The 13,028-nt window shown below is 41.0% G+C and overlaps 1 protein-coding gene across 7 annotated transcripts in view; it reads right to left on the bottom strand.

Annotated features, from left to right (window-relative positions):
- igf2bp2a (insulin-like growth factor 2 mRNA binding protein 2a) overlaps window positions 1–13,028 on the bottom strand; it is a 59,304-nt gene that overhangs the window by 38,015 nt on the left and 8,261 nt on the right. The window contains exons 1-2 of one of the 7 annotated variants that reach the window (XM_085434168.1): window positions 4,542–4,682; window positions 3,242–3,394 (exon numbers count right to left, since the gene is read on the bottom strand). The exons of 4 other annotated variants lie outside the window; for them this stretch is intronic. In XM_085434168.1, coding sequence (XP_085290294.1) covers window positions 3,242–3,343 — 102 coding nt within the window. In that variant the 5' untranslated portion in view covers window positions 3,344–3,394; window positions 4,542–4,682. Of the gene's footprint in view, window positions 1–3,241; window positions 3,395–4,093; window positions 4,259–4,541; window positions 4,683–13,028 lie in introns of those variants that run through there. 2 more of the 7 variants (XM_085434169.1, XM_085434167.1) reach the window with 2 other exon arrangements.

The raw sequence follows: 13,028 nt of genomic DNA, 5'->3' as shown, positions 1-13,028 counted from the left end.
TTGAAAGGGAAAGAAAGTCTATTTTGGACACTTAAAGTGAAGAAAAAAAAAAAAACGTGAAAAAAGCAGGCAAGCACAACAAGAGGAAAGATCCAAGAAGAGATTACAAGTTTTTTAGACTAATGTAGCAAATTTAGGAGGAAAAAAATGTCTATTTTTCCCATCAAGGAGAATACCCTTTCAATAACAATAAAGAGAAATATGATGTCAATAAAATAACATGTAATAACTAATCTTACCATTAACCTCCTAGAACCTGGCATCCACATATGTGGACATCACATTTTGAGACGTCTAGACCAAAATACTTAATTTTTCTCTACAAGAGCCTAGAGCTGGGCGATAGAACGATAACGATATGTATCGCGATATAACTTTTACTCGATAGAGAAATTAAGCTATCGCGATAGACCTCGCCGCTCTTGTCCTCTTAAAAAAAATAAATAAATATAAAAAAAAAAAAGGTCAGCCGATCCAAATTCAGTAGCGCAGAGCCGAACCAATCACAGCCGCAGCGTCACGTCGCGTGACTTGTTACGTGCAGCACAAGTGCCAAGCCGCACGTGTGTTTGTTTGGGAAGCAGCCAGCGGGTAATGGAGCCAGCGCATAATGGAGGAAATGAGTGTGCCGACTAGAAAAATCAACCGAGCGTGACCGAAGAGAAAACAGATGATGGTTCCAATGCCGGAGAGATTGTCGAACGGAAGAGCCATAGTTCCGTAGTGTGAAGGTATTTCGGCTATTTCAAGTCTGACAAAAAACAGAGTAGCGTGCACTGTAAATTGTGCCGAAAGCAAGTCTGGAAATACAATAAACTGGTGCATGCGTCACACTGTGCGCTACGTTATTGTTTCGGTGAAATGAATTTCTACAATACTGTTACTGTTAATTCTACTCTCTGCAGTGTTTAAATGCTTACATATACACACAGTTACTGTCCGTCCACACATACGACTCTGTTCTGCTTCTATGCCCCAGCTTTGTTTACTTTTTCCCACCGAGGCTTCTAGACTTCTGATTGGCCAACATTTCTGCACGGTTAGGAATCTAGCGCCACCTGCTGCTTTGGCATGTTAATAGCAGCGTTTTCCTTCATTTCTGCCTTTATGTGTGGACGGGATTATTTTTTAAAACGAAAACGGAAAATCTCCGTTTTCAAAAATACCCGTGTACGTGTGGACGTAGCCTCAGTCTCTGACTGGAAGCGCTAATTCGTCATTCGGCTTTTGTCAGACTAAAGTAACTGTTAAAACTGTTTGAAAAGCTAAGCTATACAACAAGGAGAGATTGAGAATTTCCTTTTAGTTCTCAGTTTATTTGATATTGACAAAAGTTAATCAGTTTTGTCTGTTCTTCTGTAAAACAAACTAAGATTTATTTTTAGAATTAATACTTTGTTTCTAAGTGGAATTGACAATTTAGTCTGTTTCGTTTGTTCTATTTTGAAACTTAAACGCTTTAGCGGCTGCCTTTTGTGTAGTTTGCAATATTTGCCTTTATTTATCTGAAAAAGTCTCATGTTCCTTAAGTACATCTACCCTGTTGAACTTATGGGAAATAAATATTTAAATAAAAACAAGCTGCTGATTATTTCACATTTTACTTGTGAGCAACGGCACATTTAAATCTTACAATATAGTTATTTGGCTTATATCGTGATAGATATCGTTATCGCCTGAAATGAAAAAAACATATCGTGATATGAAAAAAATCTCATATCGCCCAGCTCTACAAGAGCCTGATATCCACTTACGAGGACATTATACTGCCACTGTTCTATCAAAATTTGAAACAAATGTACTTATGCGTGGATCTCATTTTTTCACAAAAACAAAACTTAAGTAAAAAATAAAAAAAAAAATCTGGTAACTCTTTGTTTTTACATTCTTTAGGCCCCAATCAACCAAAATAGCAACGAAAAATTAAAAATGCATGCCATGAAAGAGGTCGGGTCTTAGGAAGTTAAGGCTTCAGCAGGCATGTTGCCAAGACTCTGATTACGTATCGACTAGAGTAATTTGAACCAGGCCTTGTAATTACAGACGTTTTCAAAATTAAAGCTTCTATTGATAACACGCAGACAAATGTTTGGGTAAAAATGAAGGAAACATAACTAATCTATCACTGTTACTGTGTGATTTTGTGCGTGGTGAGGACCAATATAGGTCATCCATTCACTTAAACACAGAAATTCAAAGTGTAATTAAATACCTTCTTATTCAAATGATTATTGTCATATAGAAGAGAGAAGGAGTGGGAGAAAGAAAGAGGCTGTCGGGTGAGCTACACTAACTGGTATCAACAGAGAGCGAGAGAGACAGCAGCGCACTGCGCTGTAAATTCATTAACTTCTCTCAAGAGAAACCGCCTAAGCTTTCAAGGAGAAAATACAACAGGCACAAATTTTCAGCTAACTCCCGTCTTCTCTATTGTTCAAGGTTTTTCTACTTTCAATAGAAAAGGTAGCTATCTGCTGCACTAAGTGACTTCATCCTCACTCTAGCCCATTACATGTTTTTTTTTTCCTGCAGAGGCAGAACCTGACGTAATATCCCTACTGTTTAAAAATAATAATAACGTGAAAGTCTAAATATAAATGCAAGAAAAACCACATCCATTAATTACAGGTGACCTACTTCTTAACAACTCTCGAGATAAAATGTTTTGTTGTGTTTTTCCACTGAGGCTTCTGGTGTAAAAAAAATCTCAAACAGTATGAGAAAACCATCCAGGCTCAGTGTACCTAAAAACCCCTGAAGCCCTAGAACATCAAGCTCAAGTCAGGAGGTATGGGATCCACATCAGTACACAATGCATTAAAAAAAAAGATAAAGAAAGTTTCTTCGTCTCTTGAACAACTGCTCTTAATCGTGACATGCATGCTCCAAACAAATAGGTATCTGTCAGCGTGACATAGGCCGTTTATGCTTTCAGAAAGGAAAACAAATTCATATTTATTTTAACTACTTCAAATAAAAGCTGATGAAAAAAAATCCTCGGTTGCTTGTTGTTAAAGGTGGGGCCCTAACCCCTTAGATCCACCTAAAATACTGCTGTAGAGCCTCGGCAACATAGAAACACACTAGGAAAACAGTCAACAACATCCTGGCAACCATAGATCACTAAAGAAAAATGTTTATTCCCTGAGCACTTGAAAACGTACGCTGCACACCGGAAACAGAGAATGGCCACCTTCTGTAATACATTTCAAAGGGTGCAACATTTTGAAAGAGTAGATACCTGATTTCCTGTGTGTGAGACACTTTTCACACTTTCACTACCACAGCGCAGTCGATGAGTGGCTGCCAGCAACCGCTCGCACACCAATCTGCGAATACGCATTCGTCCCTAGCAACCACAGGTTGCCAGGCCTGCCTGAGGCCAGCAGACAAACTACAAAGAAGATTAACAGCACTGGTGTAAGGGACTGTTTACAAAGCACAACACTAAAAAACAAACACATTCTGGTATAAATTCACTCACATACAGTGGGGGTTTTTCCCCTCACCAAAAGCATTTTACACATTTGTGATATCCTGCCGATGGTACTGCCATACAATGTGTAAATGTGCTTCCAAGCCTTTTTTTTTCTTTAAATTTAAACTATTAAATTTCAATGTACAATAATGGGACTAGAGAGAATTGGAGGGAAAATTATTTACAGTAGATGTCTATTAGAAAGTGCAGTAACTAAATTTAAGGAAGGGCCTCCATTCTTATTTCCTTCAATGCAATGTGCAAGCACAATGGAGGACCCCTACATTCTGGTGACACTCCAGGAGACGTTATTACTGAATTTAATAAATGTAATACGTATGTATCAACTTTTTTAAATAAATGGTAAACTTACCCTGAATGAATATACATTTGGAGGAAAAATGTGCCTTTAATCTGACTTTTTTTAACCATTGGCCTTAAGTGCACTAATAATACAACCCTTTTTGTTTTTAAGATAACACAAACAAATGTTGTGCTAACATTTAAAAAGAAAAAAAATGTAAACATGTTCTTTACATGTAAAAACAGCCTACTAGATTTAAATGAACTCAAGGCCTCTGAACACAAAGACTTTCCGCGCAGCCGCCATCTTACCTTCCATTGATTTTCCTTTTTAAATACTTATCTCAGATAACTTTCATTTCAACGGTCACCAGGAAATGGGAACTGTATGTTTAGTAACACTAGAAAAATATGATAAAGCAAGCCTAAAACTCTTTATCCACGTCGCCTCAAAAATACCGTTTTAAAGAGCTTATTTGTTTTTAAAAAACCGGAAGCTCGACCACCCTTTGTCTGGGGAATTAGTGCCACGTATCTCTTCTGTAATGTCTCTGGTGGAATAAAGAAGTTTAAATTATTCAAAGAAAAAAAAAAGTTAAAAGAACCAGACCTGTTTTAACTGACCAGGCTTTACATAAAACGTTCAGTTGATATCTGCTGACTTACATTCACTAATTACTGTAAGCTAAACCATTCATAGTTAACGAGGTAAACACAATACAGGCTAGCGCTCTTTTCTTGCTAATGTGCCTTACGTTACCTTTTTTTCCTCATGCTGAGAGAAGCTGCTGTTTCTTGTTTGTGCTCACAATTTTCCATGTAGAAACCTAGCAACAACAAACGTTGGGGGTCTGAAGAGCTTCTAGACACGACTGCGAGGTCGCTACCAAGCGCTGACCAATGAGGAATGTTTGAGTCCGTCCCACATCATTTCCGGTTTCACACACACTCTCTATTCCCACTTTCGTATCAAATCCCTACTGTACTGAGTAATAAAGGAGAAAACATCCAGAAAACATAACATAAACAGCTGCTCTTAAGGGAATAGTATTCTATTAGCCTATATTAGTCTCCCAAATTAATACATATAAATCTAATTTTCAAACTGTTGTTATACTTGAATGGGATGGTAGGGACTGCAGGATTCCCATGTGAAAAAAAAAAAAGAAGTAAAATAAGGTCTTAAAATCTCTTCTATTTTGTGTGTATATATTAGCATTACGAGCTTCCAAAGGTTTATGGCTCAAACGAGGAGCCACCTATTTACCTGTATTTTGCAAATCCAAATTATTATAACATAAGATAATCAGTAAAAAAAGATGTACATTTTTTTTCCTCAAAAACTTCTAGAATTATATTTATTTCTAAAGTTAAATACTGGACACAGACTTCTGCTGCACTGAAAAGTAATTTCTCTGTGCTAATTAAAAAAAAAGAAGTTAATTGTGTAAATTGCATGGCTGCCAAACTTGCTGTGATTTCACAGATCACGCTCACGGGAATGAGTGTTACACTCATAACTAAGCGTATAGGCTAATTCACGAGGGACGTGGAGCATTATGTGTAATCCTGTTCAAAAAGTAATTTCTGGTAATCACGCAAAATGCAGAAAACATTCAATCAGCTGCAATTACAGCATTTACATTTTAATGCGTTGGGGCTCAAACCACTTCCTTCACCACTGAGCCACAAGCAACAGAACAAAAAGGGAGGGGGGGGGGGGAAGGAAGAATAATAAACAGAAAGATAATTCAAGAGTGCTCCTCATGTGCCGTCCTGTCCTGTGCACATCAAATGCCTGCCGGCTCCTCCAGAAACCGAGGACCCTTCTGTCCCCGTCACAAAGCACAAAGTCAGCACAGTCAGTGACAGACATACAGCCAGACAACGGGGACACACATGCACATCCAAAACACATTAATGTACAGTATAGCGGACTAGTTTGTCTACTCCTCTCTACATGCACACACTGATGCATTTCCTGTGTCTGCCTCTCACACACCTCAGTGCCTACAGCTACTGACAGGTGGATACCAGCTCATACTGCGGCGGTGCAGTGTGTGGGTCCGCTGCTAGCTGCTCCTCATGGCTGCTTCTGTTGCTTTATGTTGAGTTGTGCAGCTTGTTCCTGAGGTCTCATCCTTTAATCTGCCAACCATAAGGTATTATACCGTAGCTGGAAGGCTCAGCGCGTCTGCCATAGGTGTAGGTCCCAGGATCAATAACACATGCACACCACTCAACATTACGCAAGCCCTCAAACTGTTCCTGCTTTCTGTCTGCTGCTCTCTCTACAGTCTGTCTCTCAACGTCTCCGTCTTACTTCTCCCTCCAGCTCCCTCTGGAGAGCAAGCTTTACTTGTTCACACACACTTGAATGCACTGCCCCCCACCTCCCCCACCTCCATCTGCAGGGAAGTTCCTAACAGAGAGCGAAAATACGCACGGTAACTAGCAGGAGGTGAGTGAAGATTCATCCTCTGGGAAACAGAAACCCTGCACGTCTGGTCAATGAGCAACATCTTTCAAAACACCCCTGCCAGTCGCAGCTGCCGTCACTGTGGAGTCCTTAATCTCCAAACATCGGCACAACGCAGCTTTTGGAAAGAGTGTGTTCTCAAACACGGGGTCAGGAAATCACCGCCAAATTGGGGGAAATATTTATTAACGATGCCTCGGTCGCCATGTTTATTTTAAAATTTGGTGGGTTAACTTTATTTTAAGCCTACTTTGTATATTTATACAGGTTTACACCTATTCTTTTGCAGTCTTCCTTCTCACCTTTATTACAGTTTAGACTAATTAAATTAAAGAAGCAACACCTGACCTTTAATCCTGCAGTATTTAAGTGCTTATTTAAAAAGCCGCAAATATCGGAAATAATAATTCATTTAAGAGTTGGACAGAAATAAAAGCAGTTAAAAATTAATTAATCAATAAATATTCAGCTGATTGTTGAAACATTTATTTTTTTTAGCGCCTTTAATAAATGCAAAGTCCCAGCAGTTTTAGGAATGCAAGAAAAACAAAAATAATAATAAAATAACAAGCACACATTAAAAGTAAATTCCTTTGCTTGCATTTGACAAGAGCAAACTTAAAGTAAACTTTCCACGAATGTGACACCTTTTTAAAAATAACAATGCTAGTGAAGAATACGAAAAAGATCCAGTGACAAGTAGGAACAGTAGGATATTAAATTAGCTGCTGACTTGCAGCAATTTTACATAACTGGGTAAAATGCAGTAACGGTGATAAGCCATCAGGAGATTAAGAAGGAGGTGGGATTATGTACAGTACATAGGACGCACTCGTGCGTGCCGGTTTAAGGTTAAAATAACGTGAACAGGCCGCTCTATTTAGAAGAGGGAGTGTGTGGAGGGGCAGCAGCGTGAAGGAGAAAGAGGCGCTCATCAACCCCTCTGTTTTCCTCACTGTCCTCTACGGGGGAAAAGAGCAGCTTTTAAGGTTTATGGCCATCCGGCTCCACGAGGGGGTGGAGTCAAATGGATTAGAGCCTCCGATACATTAATTACATTATAGTGCTCCTCCCAAAACCTTAGATCATCTTGTGTCACGTGACTCACAAGTGGCTGAAGTGGCATTATCCCTGTCAGACTTTAATCCTGCGGCTAAAATGGCTCCAAATCCTGATCTGCTCTGTGAAATGAAGTGGGGGGCTCGACAGGAAGCGCACAGGAAATAGAAAGGATTCAGAGCTACGTGTGCTTCAGCGTGAGGAGCAGTTGATTTGGGTGAGGAAGGAGGAGTTTGGCAGATGCCTGCACACTGTGTGGGAATGTAGTATATAGACTAATTCAATTATGGAAGCTGCTGACAGGGATACCGGCCCTGATCGATAACCAATAAATACTTGTGTAAATATCCTAGGATGACATCGATACCTTGGGTTAGAAAGCCGATCTGCACAACAGCGGGTAGCGGGTGGAAATGCCTATTTACGTGGATAGCATTTAAAGTGAGACAGAGAAGGCGAGAGAGAGTTATTGGCGATTGTGAAAAAGCCTGAGGGAAAGATTTGTTGTTCTAGTCTCTTATATATGGGACTAGAAGGAGCTCAGTGGAGTCTAAACGTCTGCCAAGCTGCAGCAACTCTTCAACGCGCATGAAGTTGCGGCCCGAGTAGCAGTTTATGTTTCTTTACTGTTTGCTTTCCAGGTTTGATTATGTAACAAACTGCTACAACTTGCAAACGCAGCAACACAAAAACAGGATATATTGTATACAAGGGTCAGACTTCTGCCAAATCTAATGTGCAGTTTTACTTAAAGACAATCACAGGCTGAAAATAACCCCCTTTAAAGATCTGCATTTCTTAGATCCACCTGAGTTGCAACCAAAGTATTAATAACAATGACAGGCAAGCAGGATGTCAAAGTCCACTCATTTAACAACTGTTTCTAGTCGCACTCGAGTTTACGCCACTCCTCCACAGAAACACCAAAACAAATCTGCAAGTATTTACAGGCCGGCTGCTTTCATCATTCCTGGCAGAAAACAAACGAGCCTGGTTCCCCTCTTTAACAAACACCCTGTCTAAGTTGAAGGGGTTATTAGGAGTGAAGGCTGTTCTGAAAAACGGGCTGCCAGTTCTTCAAGACAACCACAACAACTGCCCTGAAAAGCACCATCTCGGTGTGAAGGCCCTGGCGGATTCGAGCTTGTGACAGCCACATAATGGTAATGGGATCATTCGTCGTGACCAGACCTCACATCTGCAGCGGTGGATTGTATTTTACAACAACGAGCGAAAAGACGGCAAAAGCAAATAAAACTGCATTTTTTTCCCCTCAGTGGCATTTCTGTGATTTGATCAAATCAGGGTCCATCTGTGTGTGTGTGTCTGTGTGTGTGACTGTGTGAGAGAGAGAGAACCTGGCTTATGAATCCTACATAGGCATACGCCATCTTTAATAATGTACCATAATAAAGGAGGAAACTGTAACTGTGATACCGTAAATGCTTCACCAATGCCCGGGGTGCGTGTCTCGGTGCTTCTATCAAAGGGTACGACAATTGCGCTTGACAAAAGGAAGAACAAACACAAGTCCCTTCTAATTACACTTGTGTCATCTTCAGTGGCTCCACATCTGCACCACCACTGTCTCTTCATCAACAATCTACCCTCTGAAGCTTGTCACTCTATTTCCCTGTAATTTATCATCCCGCAACGTTAAGCGACCGGAAACCTCCCAGCCTGGAGTCACTCCTCACACCACTTGAAACAAAACCATCTCAGTTGCCATCACTGAAATGAACTCTTGCTTCCCACCGGAGGGGCGGTGGTGGGGGGAGAAGGGAGGTTGGCAGTAGCACAGAGGCATAATACACACACGCAATGACACGGCCACACATACGTCTACTGTTGTTGAAGGATCTGAATGGCGGCAACCACAACTCTACTAAGAATAAGTCGCTTGTCTCCGTTGCGCTATCTGATATGGCGGCTCACATTCAGCTTACTATACATAACATACAGTTCTAAGCTATTTACACCAACTCATGCTAAGACATAGCAGGCTTCATTCTGCATTACCACTCCGTGCCAGGGGAGCAGTGGCGTCACAGCCAGCGGGATGCAGTGGGAGACAGTTCACGCAATCTAGGTGGCAAAGCATGCACATGTGAGAAGGAGGAGAGGAAGGAGGAGGATGCAGGGAAGACAGGCACCAAATACTGCAGTGCGAGAAGTGTGTGACAGTCCCTGGAGAGAGGAGGTGAGCTGCAGCTGGATCTTTTGGAATTTATAATTATTAAAAATAAAAATCACCTGAGCAGAAGCGTGTTAACAGAAGCGGCTCTGGTCGCACCGTGCTTAAAGGCAAAGACCCTCTTTAACTTTCCCAACACTCTGAACAAGAAGACACGCATGGCTGCCTCAGTATCAAATATTTATTAACCTGGTGGGCTGAAGATGCCCTCGTGCTTGCCTTCAGGTTCTTAGATTGTGCTCCTCAATGCACGCTTGCTTCAAGTTTAATTGGATTTGTGTGAGCGTGTGCTTCGTTTAACCTGACAGGGAGAGCTCATTCACCAATCAGTGTCATAATGTTGTTTGCATGTGTGAGACAGAGGCTCTGCGTTGCTGGATGGGCAACAACGGCAGCATACATGCAAGGAGACCACGATAAACGCACACACAAATGAATCAGTCAGCTGCTAAATCACATTGCTGTTTGGCAGTTTCCTGCATGCTGTTTCACCACGACGTAATTACAAATATGTGAATGTAACAATTTAAAACTCACAGGAAGGACATACAGTTGTATTCCTCGTGTACGCTATGCTACGCAGCAGCTCCTGCACCCACAGGAATCCCTTAGAATAGACTTTTTAGTTAGATGCACACAGACTGAACACTTCACAATAAATTGCTTAACTCCTCCTGAAATATATTAGCTAAGGGTCAGCAAGACGACAACTATTTACAAGCTGATACTGTTTCTTTCACATTCTGCTCACGGCTCTTTTTGAGCAGCTCTGCTGCGTCTATATGAAAATACTCTCCAGCTCTGCCTGCAAACTGCCGTTTGGTCTGATACGATCAAAAGGACTCCCTTAAGGTCCCTTGTGTTTCCATGCAAATGCGAGACTCCTGTCATTCCATTTGCTTATCGCCATATCCAGTTTTCTCATGCATGTTTTTCTCATCCAAAAGCAACTGACTGGGTATTGGCGTGAACTTGGCCACTTGGCAGGGCCGCAGACGGATTTGTCCTACTCTCCAGCTCCTGCCTGTTGCTTATCACCCAACTCATCACTGGGCTCACCAAGTCAAAGTCAGACTCAGGCATACCAGTGTAACACAACAGGCTTCACTGTATATCACAATTCACAAATGCAAAGCAGCACTGCTAACACTGACATGGCCCAAGGACACTGTAGCTAAGAACCACAATTTTTAAAAGTGGCAAAAACTGAATCACAAAGACAGAATAACCATGTTTCCTTTCAATAAAAATGAATAAATCAGTAAAAGAACAGATTGACATTTTGTCTAAGGCTTATTAGTTTTCATGCTGACACTAAGTCATATATGCTGCTAAATACATAACTACAAAAACACTAAGTCATATATATATATATATAATTTTTTATTTTTTTATTTTTAGTTAGTTTGAGGAACAGCTTCAAAAGAAGACAGTTTAATGTGACTGCTTCCTTTTTAACATGCAAAGTAAAAGTAGCTGTTTGTGTAGAGTACCTGAAAACAGCATACTAAACATTTAAAGCAGTCTGATATTCACTCACTCGGCTTTAAAACTAAAATGTGATTTTAGGGATTCGTCCAGCTCTGTGTGGGTTGGGATGTTTTTGCTAAGTTTTATTTTAATGTTACAGCTGGATACAAGTGAAGGAGGTGTCTCGCATTCAGCATGGGGAAGAAGATCGAGTATCTTAAGATTTCAGATACATATAATTTGATTTCTTTTTCAAGAAGTGGGCATACATGGTTAATGTGAGAATATACATGATTTCAATGTGCTTTAACGTTTAATGTGATTTGCAACAGCTGGAAATCCTAATGATTGCGAGCAGACCACACATACCCTGCTGAGAAAGGACACTAACGGCCTCACACAGCCTCCCCATGAGCCTCAGTGACGGGGAAAGAAATGCTGCCCTCTATCAGCAGTGCTCATTTCTCCCTATAAGTATGCATGTGGGACATGCTCATCTTTGACTCGGAAGTCCTCTCTGTGGCTTCCTCTTCCATCAGAAACAGTGCGAAACAGGGAAAGCACAATAGCCGGACTGTGCTCTAGGTTGTGTCGGAGGCTCAGCTGTGCGATGACCCTACTGTAGATGACTTGTTCTGATGGCGGTGGCAGTGGTAGTGATTCTGCTGCATACATATGGAAAAGGGTGGAAATGACGGCCGCGAGAGGGTTCATAAATAAGAAAGGTCACAAAAGGGCTGCGGCTGTGACATAGATGGACAGCCCATTCAGCAGTTTTCCCTGCTGCACTTGTGGAAAGAAAATGAGCACTTGAAGGTTTGAAGTGCCAGCTTTGCACAGGCATTTTTATTGAGGCACCTTACTCGGCTGTGAATTCACTGTCATATAAAATCAGCACTCTGACCACTGCGCCGCCCATATCCCAAGCCACGGATACACGCCTGGACTGCACTCTCCACTCTCCTGGGAATGGATGGAAATTACAAGATGCCCAAACTGACAGCAGTTTGTGACAAACAAAATCTGTAATCTTGCAATTTTGATATCAAGAGTTATTAAAGTGATCGGCTGCAGGGTGAATCTCAGGGGGTTCTATAAAATAAATAAATAAAAAGCAGGAAACGTTTTGTTTTGCAGCTTGCGAGGTCCTTCTATTCACCGGAGCGCTTTGGGTCTAATTTCTGAAAGTTCGAGCTCTGCTTCTTTAACTAAAGCAAAACACTCAAAACTGGTTTCCGTGGCAACGCGGAACAGTTGGACCTGAATAAAGCGCGACCTGTAAACACACATGGACACACACGCGCATTCAACAGCACAATGACACAGTTTTGCTCCCACATCAAGATGCTGTAAATGTCAGAGGACTGTATCTTGTGGCATTTCTCTTCGCGGATAAATATCAAACGATGTTACTGCCGCTACATGGGGAATAAATTTTTTTTTAAAAAGCTGTCTGGAAATCTGGAAGTTCCTGGAAATGAAACTGGGTTTAGAAACTTTTGAGTGGGGCGACCAGCCTAAAGCGCACTTTGTGTTCAGACTCAAAGGAGTTGGATTTCTGCAAGAAAAACTGCCTAATATTGGCAATAATATTGTTTTTCAGGGTAATAAATGCCTTCTGAATAAACACATATAGCTGCTATTTAGCTCCTAAAAGCAAGGCTTCAGGAGAACTTTCCCTCTCGCCTCACCAAATGCCACCAAAGTCTCACAAATGGTAGCACCACCACCAGATTTTGGTGCTATTGCATCTGTTTTGTGCTCTAACGTGAATAATAATGTATATTTAAGATCAAATAAGGGCGGCAGGCAGCCGTTTACTGAAAAACTCCAAACTCAGGCATGAAAACATACCAAATGGGCAAAACCTTTTCTTTTTTTCTTTTTTAAAACAACAGTTTTAATTTAAAGATATTAAAAGTCATCTTCACATGATACGATCATGCAAGTTATGTTGTTTTGTTTGTTTTTATTGAGTTTTTTGGTCTTATTTGCCAGGCGACCCTGTTGGTAAATGCTTGTGAGAAGAGGCGCTGCTTTTCAAG

The sequence above is a fragment of the Copadichromis virginalis genome, linkage group LG16 (genome assembly GCF_057382275.1).
Source record: "Copadichromis virginalis isolate Kocher_CV1m ecotype Utaka linkage group LG16, C_Virginalis_male_GT1.1, whole genome shotgun sequence".
NCBI lineage: Eukaryota > Metazoa > Chordata > Actinopteri > Cichliformes > Cichlidae > Copadichromis > Copadichromis virginalis.
Note: the sequence above shows the minus strand (reverse complement) of the source record. Positions and strands in the feature narration are given on the sequence as shown.